Raw genomic sequence first — 20705 nt, 5'->3', positions numbered from 1 at the left:
AATAAATAAAAGAAAACCTAAAGCGACCCTAATACAAGACTTAGTGGTCTGGGGTTGGCACTTGCACTGGTTCTATCCCTTTTATATACTTTCGGTATTTGTGTTTCACGCGCTGTCGAAGCCATGTAAAAAGAAGGCCGCGGTTGATATTCGGCCCGTCAGGTACCGCAACGAGCCCCTATCCAATGGATTTCTGAGACGTAATTGTCGTTTTTGCTAATTTGTACTAATTATGACTCTTATTTTAACTTATGACATACCCTAATGTCTACTCTATCATATACAACCTTTAGCTAACCCATTCCATCCATTTTAAATGTTTTTATTTTTATCACAGTTTTCGAACAGCTTGCACCGACAGTAGACAGGGTGGTCTGGAAGATAGCAGAGAGAGCCACTCGGTGCTCGTGCCACTGATAAACAACACTACCTCACATGCGCCCACACACATAGACACTCACAGGTGGTTAACTTTTGTTTTCAAGTGTCGAGGAAATGCATTAGCACAACAGCAACAATACATGCCGTCAAGTTCATCCATGCGAACTCGATGACATATGTGCACATGCACGACTGACAGGAGCACCTTTTTTTTTTTTACACCTCATGATGACACGTGATTGCAAAAGACTGACAATTACTAAAGCGTTGCTTCAAACTACAACCACAAAAATCTTAAGTTTAGAAAGACCTAATAGACGAGAGATGCCACAGAACAGCTGTGCATATGAGAAAGTGCATGAGGATAGTTCGAAAGTTCATACGACCAAGAGGAATGAGTTTTTCCCCCATTTACAGTTGGATCTCAGCATATATTCAAAGCCACTCAGACTTTTCTGTCGATGCACATTTCAACAAAGCTCCATTGAAAATGCACGAGTACGATGTACCGTGTACTAGGGCTAGTCAGACACTTTACCAGGCAGTGACGGAGGATAGAAATTAGAGTTGCCACAAAACTTCAGCGATGAGAAACTGTTGAGCAAGGAACGTTGGCTCTAGCGACACTCCCTTTCCGACGATGTCTCATCACTTCAAGCGTCGCATCTTGTACTAAGCTTGAGCATGGCTTGCAACACTTTAGGTAGTAAGAGTACTACAGAGTTTAGAAATGATATATACGAAGTATTGGAACTTCTGTGACGTTTACAGACACCATACCTATGTACTTAAAGCACTCACCATATCATCTAGCGAGCACTGGCAATGCAGGCGATCGAATGAGTGGAATGTTTTATGTGTTCTAGGATATGTCTAGTGCTCGACAAAACTGAAGAAATAAAGGTCCAAGAAGCCATGAAGGACTTCTTTAAATGAAAGTAGCTACAATGCAGATAAACAAGAATGCCTTACCGTCTCTTTGGCGCAGTGATTGTGGTTTAGTACAGAACACGCCACTCTCGCATGTTGTAAATACCTTTTGAGGTCCATTGCAATTCATTCTAGATGTTTGCAGGTACTTATGACACAATACATCATGGCTTTCCTAATTCCATCAATACCAATACTCATGCAAGATATCGAGGCAACATGACCATTCCTAAGGTAGGTTTCAGTATGGGGGTTTCAATGTTGGGGCCATAGAATGCTGGCAGGAAGTGCAGTCTTTAGAATCTAATTTAAGTGTGATTTAGTCAACAGCAAACTTTGACTACATACTACATAGAGTACGCAAAGGCCTCATGGACATGCATGAATATTCGTAATGGCACTACTATAGCATCCTCATTACCGCAAAAGTTCGTTTAATGAGCATACACCGCACACTTTTAAGTGAACAATGTTTTAATCGACTAGATCTATATACATAATGGGCCGGGAACAGGGTGTGTGTCCTAATGTTGCGCTTGCTCCTGCTGTTGTTCCTCCTGCATAAGAAAGGGCAATCGTGAGAAGGAGAGACAACATGCAAAACAAAATACCAAGTAGTGCAAACATCAGGACATTTGACAAGCAAGGACTGAATCCACTGTAACTAGGTGCTCCCTTTCTCCGATCTTCAGCAACCGCTATCCTTAGGCAGTGTAGGTAGAAAAGTCCCGCTGTTTTGTGCAGTAACCCTATGCACTGCCTCCATACTTATAGTCGGATACAACTTAATTAAGAAGGCAGGAGAGGCCCCGCCCAGATTCATCTGCATTTGAGGAGGAAATGCTGCTGCTTTCTAAAGCTGCACCCAACTATAGGCGCCTGTTGCTGGTCAGCCATGAACATGCATCTGTTCTTTAAGGGGGGACGTGGCTTTCGGTACCAACTTTCTTATTTCTTCATGGATTTTGATGAAAATTGGCACACTTATTTGAAATGTTGTTTTAAAGCTACTGTCGAAATTTCATGAATATATCTTTACAACTTTTTGATTTACAATATATTTCACCTTCTGCTCTTGTTCCGAGTCTGACTCGCTTAAAAAATGCGATAGGAAACTCGTTCAAAGTGCTATGCATTCTAAGATGTCTGATTGCGGGCGTGACATTCTTAGATTTTTTTATTTGCAACAAAATTTTTTTTAGTTTTCATTTTTCATGAGGTGACTGCGCAACAGGCATCGAGGCTTTGTGTAACTCGTCAAATAGCTAATTATCAAAACGCCATACTGAAAAAGCAAGAATGTCACGCCCTGAACTGTGCTTCAAGGAATATAGAACAAAAAACGGAACTGAAATAGACCCAGCGGCCAGTGAGAAATCAGCGGAACAAGCGAAGCAGGAAGCAAGAAAAGTCGTTTTGAGAAAACGGCTTTTAAAGTTGTACCAACGATATTACTTCATCAAAAGGCACTGGGGTCGTAATCTTTTGAGTCCTTCGTAATGTGCACTTTCTTGAGTGCCCTGTCTTTAGTTTGAGGTGCTTTGCTTCTCTAAAACACAAGAAGATTGTGATCTTTAAGGTGTTTTATAAGGTTGGACCTCCTGCACATGTGGCCTTTCATTGGTTGTACCTTTGTTTTCTTTTTCTTAAAATCCTTTTCTGATATACAAAGAACATGTAGCATGAATTTAGAACGAAGTTATGAAGTGGTGTAATAGACATGACAAAAAACAAGATGTTGTAATTCAAGTAGGTCATGTACTATGATGATTTGCCAGCTTTCTTGTATTCATGCTCTCATTAACATAATTAACAGTCTTGATTGCAATTGATCATTGGATCATTTTTATAGGATACTAAAAGCGGCTCTCATCATGGCAACCTATCACTTCCTCCTAAATAACAGGCAGTTATGGCCAAGACATTGGTGGAATAGGAATTCCTTAGCAGTTTATTCAAGACGTGAACTGGGCAGATATGAATTCATCTCCCTGTTTCACTCGTGAAGCTAATTTGTAAACCTCGCCTGCGATGCGCTTCATCATTCACCCGGTCGCGGACACAGTTTTCTGCGAGGCTTTTATTTGTTCAGATGATTTATGAGCGCTTACGGCGATACCACGCACGGCTCCAAGCGCGCCTAAATTGCATCAACAGTGCTTTATTTCACCTCTAAGTGCTTGGCCGCATAGTCCGGGAAGTCGGCACGCGATGTGCTGGGTGGCGGCATTCGGTGACGATGCGCAATATGCCTAGGTGCGGCGACGAAAAATAGGCGCGCAACGTGTTTGGCCTCACATTGCGGGACGCCGACGCGCGCCCGCTGCACGACGAGCTTGGCCGTGGGGTGCGCTGCCGATGCGTAAAATGACCATCCGCTGTACCGAGAAGCCGGCGGGGGAAGCGCTTCGTTCCTTGCGAAGAAGCACACTGCCGCGAATCCGCTAACGCGTTGCTCTTGCCCGCAAAGTTCGAGGTTCGTCTCGCGTGCCGACGCCGTGAGCGGAGTTAGGCCTAGTGACGACTCCGAGCAGTAGACGCGCCGGCCGCGGTGCCCGATGTTTCAAAGTACGTAATGCGTGGTCGCGAGTACAAAGAGTCGTCCTGCGATCATCTTCGTCACGACGTCCGAAGTGCGCATAAGCAGAACCTCCAACCACGGATCCGACGAGTCAACGCTAGAAAGTCGGTCCGAGACGCGCGTTTGCGATGTTCGCTACGAGTGCGGCGCGCCATCGTAATCCCACCGAGCTTCCGCTAGTAGCTCCAAACTAAAACGTAGTTCTTGTTCAAAGTTATCGTTGAGCCGTGAACACAGAGCGATTGCGAACACGCAACGAAGTAGCGCGACTTTCGACAGCCGTGAGCTCGAGACGCACGAGCTGCAGACGACGATCTCCCGGAGCGAGCATCAGACCAATGGCGAGGCGCGCTGGGGCAACATGGCGGACGCGGCCAATCGGAGGGCTCGAAACGACCTTCGAACATTTGCTTTTTGTGCGCTTGTTTTCGAAGGGAGGAGCCAGCTGCGGCGGGGAATTTGAAGATGGAGAAATGCGCTTTCCGATGAGCCCAAGATATCGGCGCCCGGTGGCGTCGTTGCGGAGCTATGATTTTTTGAAAATCAGTGTTTTTTTGCGATTTCCCCAATAATTTTCGCCACCTCGGCAGGCGCAACAATTTTTTTATAGCACTTCTACGCGGTTTTCGGTGAAGATATTTTGGAATCGGATATAAAAAGGGCTACAGAAACTGAAAATGTGATTGTCAAAAAATCGATTTTTTTTGCCATTTTTCGCGATACGAAAGCCGCGTCCCCTTAAATCAATAACGCTACAACGTACCCTAAAGATTGCTTTTCCGGAACGACCAAATTTTCATTCCTAAACCATTGTTGGATGTTTCTCTTCAAGACGATTCAAATGACACTCGGTAGTAGTTTTATTTTCTCCGAGACTGTAGTTTTAATCTTATTACGTTTCACTGCCTTGCTGTTTTCAGGCATAGTGAAATGTTGTGTTCGATCAGATGCGAACTTGAAAAGCATACCTCTGTAAATTTTTTGAGCCCTCCTTTCCCATTCCATCGTGCAAAAAAAACCTTTGTTTTCATGTGTTGCACATGAAGGATGCCGGGAGTAAAAACTGTGCTAAAGCGACTTGACTAGCTCCCTCTGCCAATGAAAGGGCTTCAAAAGCAGTGACATCTAAGTAAAAAAATCGAAAGCATGAGATACTAAGTATGAGATGTGCTAATTTATTATAACAGTAACAATTCAGAATTATTACAAAACATACATGTTAAAAGGATAAAATAGTTATACAGTAATCCCTCGTTAACTCGAAGCCGTAAAATCCAGGGAAAATTTCGAGATAAGCGGTATTTCGAGTTAAGCAAAACGCCGAAAATGTTTGCCCAGGTCACTGTAAAAGAAAAGCCAGTGCTGCCAGGAAAAGCTCCACTGCACGAGACGGCAACCGTAGTAAAGCACAAGAATTCAGAGCGAAAAAAAAAATTTATTACCGAGGACCAAAAAACTGCGTGATGCTCGCCTGTTTCGCGTTCGCGTTCGGTCCCAGAAAGGCGTTCTCCAGTTGCTCAACACATCGCATGAGCCGTTGGTCGCCACCGCTGCATTCGACCTTGTTGCGGAGCAAGCGCAGCACGTTACGTGTTTCTGTCGTCGTAGGCACTTCTCGGGGCTCTTCCTCGTCTGCATGGTCTTCTGCGTCGTTCACGGCCATCTCAACGATATCGGCGTCCGACAGCATTCCGGTAACGGGGACGTCCGCCTCGTAGAGCGCATACTCCTCAAAGGCCATCTCGCCGTCTTCAGTATCGTTCACGCAGCCAGTTGCTTTGCGCACTTCATTGCACAGCTCATCACAGCCGCTGAATTCTGCGCCAATGTCTTCTTCGATCGATTCGGGGGCGCGAGAAAACCCTGCATGTGCGAAGCAGTTAGCAATCGCCAGCGGGCGTAGTTGGCGCCAGGCTTCGGCCATCAGATTGATTGCACCCAGCAGATCGATTTCATACTTTTTCCCATTGTCGTATGACAGCAGAATTCGGTGCAGCAGGCTCTTCCTATAATACTTGCGGGCAATCTCAATGACTCCCTGATCCATTGGCTGGAGAACGGACGTCATGTTCGCCGGCAGGAACTCCAGCCTAACAGCCGCCAAGTTGTCGATTTTTCCGTGACCGGGGCAGTTATCCACAACAAACAACACTTTCCGACCGTCCTTTGCCATCTTCCGGTCAAGCGCACGGACATGCTCTTCGAAAAGCGCCGCCGTCATCCAGGCCGTTTTATTGGCGCGGTATGTCACATCCCTCGGGAGCCGTGCATTTCGGAAACACCTGGGATTAAGCGACTTGCCAATAATGAGGAGGGGCAGCTTTTCATCGCCGGTAGCGTTGGCACCAAAAAGAATGGTTATCCTGTCTTTGCGTTGCTTAGCGCCCGAGCACGCTTCGCCTTTTGGTGTGTATGTGCGGTTAGGCAGCATTTTGTAAAAGAGAGCGGCTTCGTCGAGGTTAAAAATGTCCTTGTCCGCGTACTCCTTTTGCAGCTCGGCGAGGCGTAGGTTGCGCCATGCGTCTGCAGCCTGTTCGTCGACAATGCCGCTTTCGCCGTGGATAGGCTTCGATGACACGTTATTTCGCTTCTTAAACCGCTCGAACCAGCCATTGCTGCAGCTGAAGTCCGCGTGACCCATCTGCAGTGCCAAAGCGTCTGCTTTTTCCATCATCATTTGGGTTGTCACGGGAAGATTGGCTGCTCGAACGTTTTGGAGCCACAACAGAAGTGCTGATTCGACGTCCGGGAATTTGGACGCTCGAACGCGCTTCCGTTTGCTTGAGAAGCTTTGCTCGAAGCCTTCCAAAACCTTTTGTTTGTTCTTGAGCACTGTCGAGAGGGTTGACAAAGGGATGCCGAATTCCTTGGCGATGCACGACTTGCTTCGACCTGCCTTTTCTACTTCCTTGATTAGCTCGACTTTTCTCTCCAACGTCAGAGATTTGCACTGCTTTGGGCGGGACATCGTGGTCGATATTCGGAAGCGTCCGTTGCACACACCACTCACTACTCAGCAAAACTGAACTCAAGATGCGCCGTGCGCAGATCGCGGGGAAAACAAAGAATACGTCGTACCAGCTCGCACATGCAAGGGTTAGGTTGCGTACTGACTGGCCCACGCTTGCACACGCCGCCCACGGCGCATAAGTCGCGCGCAGGTGCGCACATGTGATCACTCCCACGGTTGCTTGACAAGGCTGATAGGAAACGGCTGCGTCCGCGGGAATTTCAAATTCGGCCTTCACGACCGCGTTCGGCACGTATAGTAAGAGCTAAGCGTTCGCATGGAGCCCTCGTTTCCTGTTGGGAGTGGACTTTGCCTTCGGCCCTCCCGGTCAAGATTTCGAGATATCCGCTGTTCCCTCCGGAAAACGTTTCGAGATAAGAGGGGGCAAATACATAGCACCTATGGGAGGTTAATGCACGGCGAAAAAAAGTTTCGACTTAACCGAGATTTCGAGATAAGCGAGTTCGAGTTAACGAGGGTTTACTGTACATCAATTGTCACAAAACAGGAGGGAATGCACTCAATTTATATAACGTGGATATAACGAATTATCGGTTACAATGACATAAATGAAGAATTACCTTGTCATTGATACAGTGTTACGAATGATCATTTGTAATGAATCTTTGGATACAACGAAGTTACTTTCTTGTCAGATGCGACTTCGTTGTAATGACGCTTGAGTGTACGTATGCATACCTGTGTTGCAAAAGCGAAGCATTATAGGTTCACGAAAACACTTATAAACTCTGACTGTACCTGCTGTGCACGCTGAGGCACCTGGAATGGCACGGGCTTTCCAGCGGCCACCAAGGAATCCCTCAGTATGGCCAATGCCCATGGGGACACACTCGCCACGTCCGTCGACTGCAGCACCTGGAGGGCCTTGTCCAAGCTACCCTGCAACGCTGACGTACACACACACACATATACAAGTATGAGCTCTCGTTGGGGTTGCTATACTTTCGATAGGGGACATTGTTTTCATAAGACGTACAATTTACGTGCTGCTTGAAATTCTTCTAGCAATCAAGAGGCGTAGCTCTCCCGTTTTCTCAGAATACGCAGCCAAGATGGCACAGCCCAGGGAGAAGGGAAGGGGATGTACGGGAGACAAAACTAACAAAATGTGCATAGTCCCTTTGAAATCGTGGTTGGAACGTCGCTAAGGCCACTGGCAAAGTCACAGTGTGTTATTACAGTGTGTTATTACAGTCACAGTGTGTTATTGGTAAAGTCACAGTGTGAAAAGGTGTTATATTAGGATCGGGAAAGGCATAGCTACAAAGCAGCAGCCTGGACTAGCTTGGGTAGTGCCGATTTTTGCGTCCCTTTAGTATAAGCAATCTGAATAACGATGCAGCTGGTGCACAAAGTCACTCTACCAAGACACGCCTTCTTTAACTGAATGGGAAGGTAATAACTTTGCTCACCGAGAACACGGATCAAGTTGCTGCGTGCCAGGGCCTGCATCTTTGGGTTGGTGCCGTGCGTTGTCACCACATCTGCCAGGTACTGGGCCATGCGTTCCTGCAACGTGAAGGTGCTTAGCGTCGTGCTGTGAAAAATCGCAGTGCACGGAATGATCCCAGCTCACTTGCAAGCGGCAATCTTGTGTCCAATGCTGACACATTCCTACTAAATGCCATTATGTGAATGTTGAACTGTTTTAAAAGTCTTGCAGTCACGATGGTGGAAGAAAAAGGAGAATAGCGTGCATGTTTAAAGAGCCTGCCCTGAATGCAAGCTCGTGCAAGTTACTGAACTTTATACTAGTGATGGATTACCTTGAAACATGCAATAGACAAAGTGCACAAGCAGCAGCAAACTTACGAATAATAAAAATTGTAAAAAACAATTGCTGGCACACAGAAAGCACTTAGATTCAGCAAAAAAGTTACTTTAAAAGCTTGAATGTGCACACTTAAATTCTGATTGACTACATAGCATCATAGTTTCTACATTCTAGCAGCTCATAACAACTCTAATCCCCCAAAAATGTTTGTTTCCTGGTGAAAGGTCTCTTTCTGGTAAGCTCTACTTGTTAAACACTTTTGAAGCTTGCATAACATCACAGCAGAAGTCCAACCCAAAGTGTTTCAAGATATAGGAGTGAAAAAAAAAAAAAAGATAGCAAATCCACCAGCATGTAGCATGAAGCTACAGGGAAATCCATACGGATTTCTCAGAAAGCTTCACGGTTGATGAAAATGTCATCCTGCCCCAGGATTAAAACCTGGGACCAACACCTTTCTGACGTGGTTGCCATTTTTAAAGATGTAGATATGTAATCGAGAGTTCAATGGGAAAACCAATCTGCTGTTAAAGAACGCGGCAAAAAAGAAAAATGAATGCTCGACAAGAAGTCAAGACACAACAATATGACAAAACATCGTTTTCGTCATTTGATTGTACCTTTTATGCCTCCACAAGTATGTTTTATCTCACCATGTATGCACGTAATGTATTGGATACCTTTAATACTATAATTACTGGTTATTCTGACACACTGTTGTGGCATGCACAGACGCGCATGCAGTGCTTCATCAGGATAATGTAGTGGACATAATTCTTACGTCAACTTTCTCCCTGGACTCGTTCATGACTGGGATGAACAGGAGCTGTGGACCCAGCTGCGGGAATTCCTACAAACAGAAACGACCATCATTCAAATAGGTTTCAGCAAAGAACATCTGCACTTGAAGGGACACTAAAGAGAGAGAGAGAAAAAAAAAAAAGAAATTCAAAGTTCAAAATTAACAGTGCCCCATTCGATTCAGTATTCAAATCAGATATAGTCAGTTACAACCTAAGAAGAAATGCCAGCAGGCAATGAAGCAGCAGAATTGGTGGCTGTTAAAGTGGTACAATGATTCTATATGTTGTGTGACCCTACTGTGAGTGGGTCAAAGGAAAAAAGAAATCGGGCCCTGAAAGGGCCGACGCTATGACTGGAGTGGTTGCTCTACCATCCAAGCCAAGCTAGCCGATATAAGCACGAGGGTGAATCAACCCAACAACTCAAAGCACAGTATGTCAAATTAATCCGGGAGGTGAACACCGAAGAATGTAACTAAAAAAAGAAAAAGAGGGGGGGGGGGCTTTTAGTACAAGTCACAAACCAGTCTTTTGCAGCGAAGCTGTATATTGCTAGGTGGTGGAAAAATGTCGTAGTCCGTATGCAGAAACTATAATGAAGAAGAAGCAATGCTAGCATACGCTACCTCGAACGGTTCCTACGCCTGCACCAGGTTCTTTTCAGGTTTTGTCAGAATATATAGATAGGGATGATACCCACCACAGCACGAATCACCACCGATAAAATCCTTTAAGTGTTCTTAGTATCCTTTAAGCTAACATCACCAAACACAAAGTCTGAAGCACGCGTCTCTTAAATGTGGTGATAGAGAAATCAAAAGCTACAACAGACGACAGTTCGACAGATGCATGTTTCAGCTTCCCTGTGATTTTTAAAAATTTTACTTAAAAATTTAATTCAGACTTCGTGAACCGGATTACCTTGAGGAGTTGGTCCGCCCCCTCATAGTCCTGCTGAAGCGCCCTGTGCACCCAAAGCGCATTCAGGGGCGCCCAGCAGTCGTGCTGCGTGCCGTAGGTGCGGCCCAACGCCTCCACCCGGTCGGCCAACTCGGGGTGACGGGTCAGCAGACCGATGAGACCGCCAAACGGACAGCGTCCGCTGACCGCCCACTCACCCGTTGCACTTTCCAGCTCGGTCAGCAGGTCACCTGCTCTTCCACTGCAGTTAAAATGAGGGGATGCGTCGGAGTGGAACCGCACTGGCAGGACTGTCCCATTTACGACTCCAGTAAATACTTAGTGTCACAGTTTTTCTCGGAAACTCAATGAATTTAATGCATCTAAGGAATGTAGTAGAGATCGGTGAATAGTAAATGGTAAAAGATTTGGCCTTGTTGGCACAGCATCTTTGCAGCGAGTAGTACATGGCAAATGCAAATTGCAAGCGCAAACATTAGCACGTTGTGTTGTTTTTCCCTGCTGTGCACAACTCAATACAGAGTTAAACAGTACTTATTAAAAAACTGAACTGGCATTGCTTTACTGATGAGAAACAACTCTATGACAAAGTGCTCAGGGCTTTCAGGTTACGGTGGAACCGCGCTTATGTGTTCCTCACTTAAATGTTTCCCGTGTGTAAAGTTTCTGGTGTCCAGACCCAGCAAAGAATCTAGACACCTATGTATTAGAATCAACTTTTTACATGTTGCCGCAATGTTCCTGCCTGATATGTTGTGAACTGTCGCTCAGCTGGACAAAGAGTACATATGTTGAAGAGGTACGTGAATGAGTTTGGTGATGTGGACTGCCACAGGTGTGAAAATGCCGCCAGACTTTCATCAAGGGCTTTAAACCTCACACTGATGAATAAATTTTTCTTTGGTAGAGCTGTGTGCAATGTGCGTTTCATTATCTAGCAGCACTTTTCCCCAATTTTGACTGCATGTTGGTGTACTACGTTTCTTGGCTACTGGGCTTTTACTTTTACTGGTGCTGTGAAAGACGCTTCAGAGGAGTTTTACTGTACACAGTTATACGGGTCATTTAATTGTAGTAGCATCCCAACTAGTACATCATAGTCAGGTCAAGCTACATGTCTCTACGCACAACGACGCTTTGCTCAAATGTGCCCGCAGACCCAGCCCGACCTGTGCACGTAGGCGTTGCAGATCAGGTTGTCGAAAGACAGCTGCCGCAGGAGACGTTCCGGCAGCTGAGGGCGCAGCTTGACCAGGGACTCCACTTCGCCCAGGGCAGCCAGCTGCTGGACAAGGGGTCGCAAGGCTTGGGCCGAGACGGAAGTCGGCTGACCAGACCCCGTGAGCTGATCCAGAATCCGGAGGGCCTCTCGCGTGCGACCCTGCCGGCCAAGAGCCTGCAACAACTGAGAGCCCTTCTGCGTGCCGGATACTTCGCCCCTGCGGAACAATGCAAGTGGGCATCTTCGTCAGCACGCATCTTCTTGCGCTTGCAAGTGGGAGCTTACAGAGAGGCACTGGTATATCCCTGATTAGGAAAAGTTACAAAAACACACGGGACACAGAAAGAACCAACATGTAGTGGTACTGACAACTGTTCATTTAACGAGACAATGCCATCGTCATGAAGCATGTTGTCAGAAACACATTGTAAATGAACAGTTGTCATTACCACTTCGTGTTGTCTGCTTCTCTGTCTCGTGCGTTTTTGCAGTCACCTTTCATAGTCATGAACCATCAACTGGCTCGCACCCACACTCTTCTGATAAATCCAGTTTGATCATGTCATACCAAACGGAAACTCCAACAGCCAAACTGGTGCATTCCACACCTTCTTTTAAGCATGTCCTTGCAGTAATTTGGCAAGCTAATCTTGCACTGCAGTTTCTATGTGATGCGCTTTCCCGATTACAAGCGAACCTGACATGGATGAAATTTCTCAAAAGGAATCGCCCCGCCGTGTTGGTCTAGTGGTTATGGCGCTGGACTGCTGACCCAAAGGTCGCGGGATCGAATCCCGGCCGCGGCGGCTACATTTTCGATGGAGGTGAAAATGTTTGAGGCCCGTGTACTTAGCTTTAGGTGCACGTTAAAGAACCCCAGCTGGTCGAAATTTCCGGAGCCCTCCACTACGGCGTCTTTCATAATCATATCGTGGTTTTGGGACGTTAAACCCCAGATATTACTATTACAGCTGAGACCACTTATAACGTAACCGCTTACAGTGCAGTACCGGCTATAATGCGGTTTTTTCTGACTCCCGTTTACCCTCCCATAGAACTCCATGTATACGCATACCGCTTATTGTGCAGTCCCCCAAGATGAAAGACCGGTTATAATGCGGCTGCCGGAACGTTCTCAGAGATGCGAGGGAGCGAGCGTGCTTCTCAGCGGAGATGCGCCGGCGGGGGAGAGAGCGGCGACGGCGTTACGAAGGAGGAGGGGACGCGGAACGAACGAACAAGGAGCGGGAGGTGAAAAAAAAAGGGGATGGCGGTGGGGGACAGCAGCTCGGCGCGGGTGCGTGGTGTGAGGAGGAGGAGCGGTTGCGTGGCCGACGGAGAAGCCTTTGTCCCCTTGACATGCACGCTTTGCCCCGGCCGCATGACATGCGCGCTCCGCTACGTACGGGCGCCCGCTTCCGCATCAAGAGCGCGTTACCGCTATTTGTCTCCGTCGGGAAAATAGTTGCTTTGTCGTAGAGCGCAGATATCGCGCGTGCAACCTCGATTCCCCCGCAAGTAACAATGCTTTGAGACGCGACTGAGCTTTCGCCTTTGCCACCAACAGGCGGACTTGCAAGCTTGAGAGCCTTTTTCAGGATAATTGCCGCGGCTGTTCTCCCGACCGCGAACCGAAACTGCATTTCACGCGTGATGCCCTCGGTTTAGCTCGCAAGTGCGATCTCTTCTACGCCCGATCTCCGTGTTGCCTAGGGCAAGCTTCTCGCGGCGGCATGCCAAGTTGCAACACGCACGCTAGGCCTAACGAGCGCTAGCTGCCATGTCGGCGGCCGTGGACTACAGAAGTTGCGGTTTGGTGCCGAGTCAATGCAACACTTTGCAGTTGTTGCATGTAGAAGGGGTGACTTAAATCTTTAACGAAAACGCGTGCGTGCGTGTGAAACACTCGAGTGGTGGTTTGCGGTCGCCACCGTTTTCGACATCGCGCACGCGCAGTGCGTTACTGTGGCGACTTCCCGTGACGGCGCATTTTTTCCGCGTTCGTTATGTCGGCACCGCAGGTCCGCGGACGCTAACCGTTCAACATTTCCAAATGTAAGCAGACGCAAACTTACGTCCCAGTCGCATGCCTCGATAGTCGGAATCGAGCGCCCACCCGTTGGTCATGTTTTGCACATGTGCAACCTTTCAAAAATGTTGTTTTGGTTATAGTGCGGTACCGCTTATAGTGCGGATATTCGCGACTCCGGCGACTTACGTTATAAGCGGTCTATGCTGTATTATCAAAAGGAATCTGCTCCTTTCAGCACCTTGCACGTAGAAGCCAACTGCTATTGAAAAAGCCATTTCAATTGGCCTTGATCGCAATAAAGAGAAGTACCATTTGAGAACTGTGTAACAAAGGCCTTGCATTTCTCTCACATGCGCATGCACAGGGACAAAGATACACACATAAACAATTTGTTAAAGGAAGGGCCGATGGGGAAGCAATACACAGAACTCATTTCCGTCCATGCTGAGAAGCTGAGAACATTCATTCATGCTTTTAAATTGACAGTGATGCTGTAACTTAGCACAATGACTTGGTTGAAAGCTTTAGCGGCTGAGCACTGTAGCATCAGCACAGTTATATACAGTAGAACCCCGTTGCCATGTTCTCGGGTGCTGTGTTTTCCTGGCTGTTACGTAGTTTTTGGCCAACCCCGGCATAGCTCCCATAGGATCCGATGCATTGGGAACCCCACTATATGTCACAACTGCGGGACCATTCCCACATTGTACGTTGCGAACTGGCCCTTCGAGACGGCCCAGGCGGCCATGTTGACTTTTCATGTGGCTGGGATTGGTCCGCGTAGTGGCTTGAAGATCGAATTGACTGCCAGAAGAGGTTAGGGCGACACGTGTGATGCATTTTTAATAGAGCTGTGCGAATAGCAAAATTTTGGGTGCGAAGCGAATTCGAATACTGAAGTGTGAGTGCGAATCAAATCGAATATTTTTCGAATATTTCTTGAATATTTCTCGATTATTTTTCGAATACTTCGAAGCGAAATTGCAGTTAGAGAGCATTCCTAAGCATATTCTTATGAGATAGCAACATGAAAGTGTTTCTTTTCGCTAGGTTGCTGAAGCACTGGAGGGGTGGTGTTTCATAGTTTTCTTATCAAGAATGAGGCAATGTAGAGGCCGAATTGTATCTATCTACATGATTTGGTGCAACCAAAGTGTTGCCAACAACACTTTACACGTGACAGGCAAAGATACCATTTCCTCAGCCTCTCCTCCTCTTTCAACTTCTGTGGAAGGCCAACTGATGTGGCGGACAAGGGTGTGCTCCCTTCAAGTCCGGAGTTCCAAATCTGCCTCGTAGACGTCGATATATAAGAACAGCTGAAATTTTGGATGCTAAAAAGCTTCGGCTTCCAATTTTTTGGACTTCCTGCCCAAATTTCAGGCCCAAATTAACAGCATTAATTGAGCCCCCAACTCTGCCACATCTCTCATCTCCATGTTGGAACCAGCGTTTTCTTGAGTTAATACATTTGCGACCGTAGCAGAGCTTGAAAGGCAGCTTTGCCGCAATGCCGGGGTGTGATGAGGTGAAGCATATTGAAAATCTAGGGACCACTTTCAATCGGACGTTGACTGTGTCTTGGCAAAGTTCGACCGTAACGGAGCTTGAAAGGCAGCTTTGCCGCAATGCCGGAGCGTGATGAGGTGAAGCATATCAAAAATCTAGGGACTACTTTCAATCGGACGTTGACTGTATTGGCAAAGTTCGACCGTAACGGAGCTTGAAAGGTAGCTTTGCCGCAATACCGGGGTGTGATGAGGTGAAGCATATTGAAAATCTAGGAACCACTTCTAATCGGAAGTTGACTGTCTCTTGGCAAAGTTCGACCGTACCGGAGCTTGAAAGGCAGCTTTGCCGCAATACGAGGATGTAATGAGGTGAAGCATATAAAAAATCTGAAGGGGTCACTTTCAATTGGACGTTGACTGTATTTGTTTTTGGGAAGTTCGAATAGTTCGAATAGTAAAATTCCAGTGCGAATCGAATTGAATAGCAAGCCCTATTAGAAAAATATTCGAAATTTCGAATATTCGCACACCCCTAATTTTTAAGTCTACCTCCGAGATCTGTATTGTTCACCTAAACATGTCGTCTATGACGTGTTTGGGTGCTAAAAATTGATTTCGATGCATTCAACAAAAGTACGGACTTTGAGATTAGATTTTGCTGCCCGGAGTCCTCCTGTTTGCGGAGCCAACGGCTTCGTCGGCCATAATGGCGCTGGATTTGTTGAGGAGATTTGCGCGCAGTGACGACGCCGAAAGCCACGTGACACTGCGGGTGCTTGAGAGACGCCTTGTACTTATCGGGTGTGAGAAAATGTGCCAGGCGACACTGCACGATTTCTTCAAGCAAAAGGTTTGAAATAAAATTGTGTGCTTCTCATAACTACTCTAATTTCTCATTTTTTCCTGTTTCTCGGCTCACACGTTTTATTTTTACGGTCCCATGAAAAACGTATTAGTGGGGTTCTACTGTACTTGCCTAGCCTACTGAAAAAAAAACAACAACAAAAAGTGAACATGCATCCATTTGCGAAGAAAAGCATCTGCTGCAATAACGGCGCTTCCACACATTTGCACTGGCGCCTGGTGGCAGCTGCACAGAGCAACTGCTTCTAGGCTTTTATGTAGGCAAAAGCTGTAGCAACCCTCCCTGCGTGGTTGCTTTGTGCAGTTACTGCCAGGTGGTGACCCAAATCTGCCCGAGTAATGTCTCTGCAGCAGACTTTTATTTTTTCACTTAAGAGCTTAATTTCACATCTTCTTTAACCACTGATAAAGGTAACCATGCCGAGTGCTACACTGAGAGGTGTGAAACTCTGCTCCGAATCGAGCAGTGAAAAACTCCATGAAATGCAAGCTTTCTGCAAGATACGGGCAAGGACAGAACAGTGGTAAGTGCAGAATCCCAACCCACCGAGACCTTTGACAAAACATGCACAGCCCTGTATGAAAGGGCTGCCCTCACCTGTGCCAGAGGTCCAACGCTGTATCGAGGTCCGTGGTGAGCAGGGTGTCGAAGCTATCCCGTTTTGCACCCGCCTCCACAGCAGGCACGGTGAAGGGAACGGGACGGCCGAGGCGCTGCAACAAGGCGGCCAGCAGTCGCAGCGTGCTCGCACTGGGCTGCACATTCTCCTCTTGCATTTGGGCCCAGGCGTCCAGGGCGCGATCGGCGTCCCCTGCTACATCTGCATGTCCCCAAGCAGGACCACATACGCCAAACATTTAAGGGGAGACGAGATCTTAAAAATTTTTTTTCTATTAGTTGGGTGAACTGAATAGAATTTAATACACTTATTCAGTTTTTTCTGAAGATTTGGAATCTGCAGAAAAGTAGGTATGCAACCCTTTGCAATCTGTTGTCAGGCCCCTTCCAAAAAACGCAACACGGCTGCAGCGTACCGCTTCCGGGCACCACATGCTCTCCAAATATCGTTCAAAGACTTAGGCGCAATAGCAACTGCAAAAATAAACAACCGATGAGTTTTCCTTGCACAGTTTTTGTTTCTCTCTTGCGGTGCTCAAAACCGGCAAAATATATGCCAACAAAGCGTTGTGGAGACTTCGGAGAAATCTGCACCATGCCAGCCCAGAAATCAAATGCTTGGCTTACAAGGCGCTTGCACAGGCAATTATGGAGTACAAAAAGGTGGTATGGGATCCGTATAGTAATTGCAGTAAGCTAGACAGAATACAAAGACTGGCTTCACGTTTCATGTTGTCACGTGGTAGTGACGTCGACGAAGACAGCAGTCGGCGTTTTCAAGATGAAACTGTTTATTTGCCTGAACTTGTGGCCGGGAAACGAAAAGTTAATTTACAGCAATACACACGGTATGCACTGACAGTGGCGAACAGAGCGTCGACCGTTGATCAATAATAATAATAATAATATCTGGGGTTTTACGTCCCAAAACCACGATATGATTATGAGAGACGCCGTAGTGGAGGGCTCCGGAAATTTCGACCATCTGGTGTTCTTTAACGTGCACCTAAATCTAAGTACACGGGCCTCTACCATTTCGCCTCCATCGAAATGTGACCGCCGCGGCCGGGATCGAACCCGCGACCTTCGGGTTAGCAACCGAGCACCGTAACCGCTATACCACCGCGGCGGACTCGACCGTTGATCAACTGACAAACGGTCAAGCACGTCGGCTTTTATACAGGCGCTATTGAACTTTCCAGCGATATCGCTGGTGGCGGCGTTATCTCTCGACAAAGCTGGAACATTCGCGAAGCTTCTCGAACACTGCTTCGCGGACAGCGTCGAGCGTTGATAACCATCCTTGCTGGTAACAGCCGATAACCGTCCTTGCGTGGCAATAGTTAAAAAATGCCAGCGTTTCTACTCTCCAACTCAGCTTCGTGAGCTAGCCCACCTTCAACCACTAGAACAAAGGACAGGGTATGAAAGGCTTAAATTATTCTTTCTAATACTACCGTATTTACTCGAATCTAGGCCGGCCCCGATTCTAAGCCGACCCCCAAAATTCGCAAGGCCAGAAAAGAAAAAACCCTATTCATTGTACTCGAATCTAAGCCGACCTCCCCACTTTCGCACATCGTTTTTTCGAAAAAAACATCGGCTTAGATTCGAGTAAATACGGTAATTAAAGAACAAGTAAAAATTGACAAATTAAAGTACATAAAAATAAAAACTGGGGAAACATCAAGGTACCGGCATAACATGTACATTCCTTCTCCGATATACCACAATGATTGTCTTAAGGGGGGACGCGGCTTTCGTATCGCGAAAAATGGCAAAAAAGTCGATTTTTTGAAAATCACATTTTCAGTTTCTGTAGCCCTTTTTATATCCGATTCCAAAATATCTTCACCGAAAACCGCGTAGAAGTGCTATAAAAAAATTGTTGCGCCTGCCGAGGTGGCGAAAATTATTGGGGAAATCGCAAAAAAACACTGATTTTCAAAAAATCATAGCTCCGCAACGACGCCACCGGGCGCCGATATCTTGGGCTCATCGGAAAGCGCATTTCTCCGTCTTCAAATTCCCCGCCGCAGCTGGCTCCTCCATTCGAAAACAAGCGCACAAAAAGCAAATGTTCGAAGGTCGTTTCGAGCCCTCCGATTGGCCGCGTCCGCCATGTTGCCCCAGCGCGCCTCGCCATTGGTCCGATGCTCGCTCCGGGAGATCGTCGTCTGCAGCTCGTGCGTCTCGAACTCACGGCTGTCGAAAGTTGCGCTACTTCGTGGCGTATTCGCAATCGCTCTGTGTTCACGGCTCAATGATAACTTTGAAACAAGAACTACGTTTTAGCTTGGAGCTACTAGCGGAAGCTCGGTGGGATTACGATGGAGCGCCGCACTCGTAGCGAACATCGCAAACGCGCGTCTCGGACCGACTCTCTAGCGTTGACTCGTCGGATCCGTGGTTGGAGGTTCTGCTTATGCGCACTTCGGACGTCGTGACGAAGATGATCGCAGGACGACTCTTTGTACTCGCGACCACGCATTACGTACTTTGAAACATCGGGGACCGCGGCCGGCGCGTCTACTGCTCGGAGTCGTCACTAGGCCTAACTCCGCTCACGGCGCCGGCACGCGAGACGAACCTCGAACTTTGCGGGCAAGAACAACGCGTTAGCGGACTCGCGGCAATGTGCTTCTTCGCAAGGAACGAAGCGCCTCCCCCGCCGGCTCCTCGGTACAGCGGATGGTCATTTTACGCATCGGCAGCGGACCCCACGGCCAAGCTCGTCGCGCAGCGGGCGCGCGTCGGCGTCCCGAAATGCGAGGCCAAACACGTTGCGCGCATATTTTTCGTCGCCGCAACTAGGCATATTGCGCATCGTCACCGAATGCCGCCCCCCAGCACATCGCGTGCCGACTTCCCGGACTATGCGGCCGAGCACTTAGAGGTGAAATAAAGCACTGGTGATGCAATTTAGGCGCGCTTGGGGCCGTGCTTGGTATCGCCGTAAGCGCTCATGAATCATCTGAAAAAATAAAAGCCTCGCAGAAAACCGTGTCCGCGACCGGGTGAATGACGAAGCGCATCGCAGGCGAGGTTTACAAATTAACTTGACGAGTGAAACAGGGACATGAATTCATATCTGCCCAGTTCGCGTCTTGAATAAACTGCTAAGGAATTCTTATTCCACCAATGTCTTGGCCATAACTGCCTGTTATTTAGGAGGAAGGGATAGGTTGTCATGATGAGAGCCGCTCTTAGTATCCTATAAAAATGATTCAATGATCAATTGCAATCAAGACTGTTAATTATGTTAATGAGAGCATGAATACAAGAAAGCTGGCAAATCATCATAGTACATGACCTACTTGCATTACAATATCTTGTTTTTTGTCATGTCTATTACACCACTTCATAACTTCGTTAAAAATTCATGCTACACGTTCTTTGTATATCAGAAAAGGATTTTAAGAAAAAAGAAAGAAAACAAAGGCACAACAGATGAAAGGCCACATGTGCAGGAGGTCCAACCTTATAAAACACATTAAAGATCACAATCTTCTTGTGTTTTAGAGAAGCAAGGCACCTCAAACTAAAGGCAGGGCACTCAAGAAACTGCACATTACGAAGGACTCAAAAGATTACGACCCCAGTGCCTTTTGATGAAGTAATATCGTTGGTACAACTTTAAAAGCCGTTTTCTCAAAACGACTTTTCTTGCTTCCTGCTTCGCTTGTTCCGCTGATTTCTCACTGACTGCTGGGTCTATTTCAGTTCCGTTTTTTGTTCTATATTCCTTGAAGCACAGTTCAGGGCGTGACATTCTTGCTTTTTCAGTATGGCCTTTTGATAATTAGCTATTTGACGAGTTGCACAAAGCCTCGATGCCTGTTGCACAGTCACCTCATGAAAAATGAAAACTAAAAAAATTTTTGTTGCAAATAAAAAAATCTAAGAATGTCATGCCTGCAATCAGACATCTTAGAATGCATATCACTTTGAACGAGTTTCCTATCGCATTTTTTAAGTGAGTCAGACTCGGAACAAGAACAGAAGGTGAAATATATTGTACATCAAAAAGTTGTAA

At 46.9% G+C, this 20705-nt stretch overlaps 1 protein-coding gene across 2 annotated transcripts in view; it reads right to left on the bottom strand.

The window, feature by feature from the left end:
• Positions 1-1769: 1769 nt before the first annotated feature.
• Positions 1770-20705, bottom strand: part of LOC119373648 (leucine-rich PPR motif-containing protein, mitochondrial) — a 54692-nt gene continuing 35756 nt past the window's right edge. For both annotated transcript variants that reach the window (XM_037643704.2, XM_037643705.2), the window contains exons 25-31: positions 16649-16871; positions 11591-11860; positions 10422-10662; positions 9479-9547; positions 8336-8432; positions 7662-7810; positions 1770-1868 (exon numbers count right to left, since the gene is read on the bottom strand). In XM_037643704.2, coding sequence (XP_037499632.1) covers positions 1836-1868; positions 7662-7810; positions 8336-8432; positions 9479-9547; positions 10422-10662; positions 11591-11860; positions 16649-16871 — 1082 coding nt within the window. In that variant the 3' untranslated portion in view covers positions 1770-1835. The remainder of the gene's footprint in view (positions 1869-7661; positions 7811-8335; positions 8433-9478; positions 9548-10421; positions 10663-11590; positions 11861-16648; positions 16872-20705) is intronic.

Source organism: Rhipicephalus sanguineus, chromosome 11 (assembly GCF_013339695.2).
Source record: "Rhipicephalus sanguineus isolate Rsan-2018 chromosome 11, BIME_Rsan_1.4, whole genome shotgun sequence".
Taxonomy (NCBI): Eukaryota; Metazoa; Arthropoda; class Arachnida; order Ixodida; family Ixodidae; genus Rhipicephalus; species Rhipicephalus sanguineus.
Note: the sequence above shows the minus strand (reverse complement) of the source record. Positions and strands in the feature narration are given on the sequence as shown.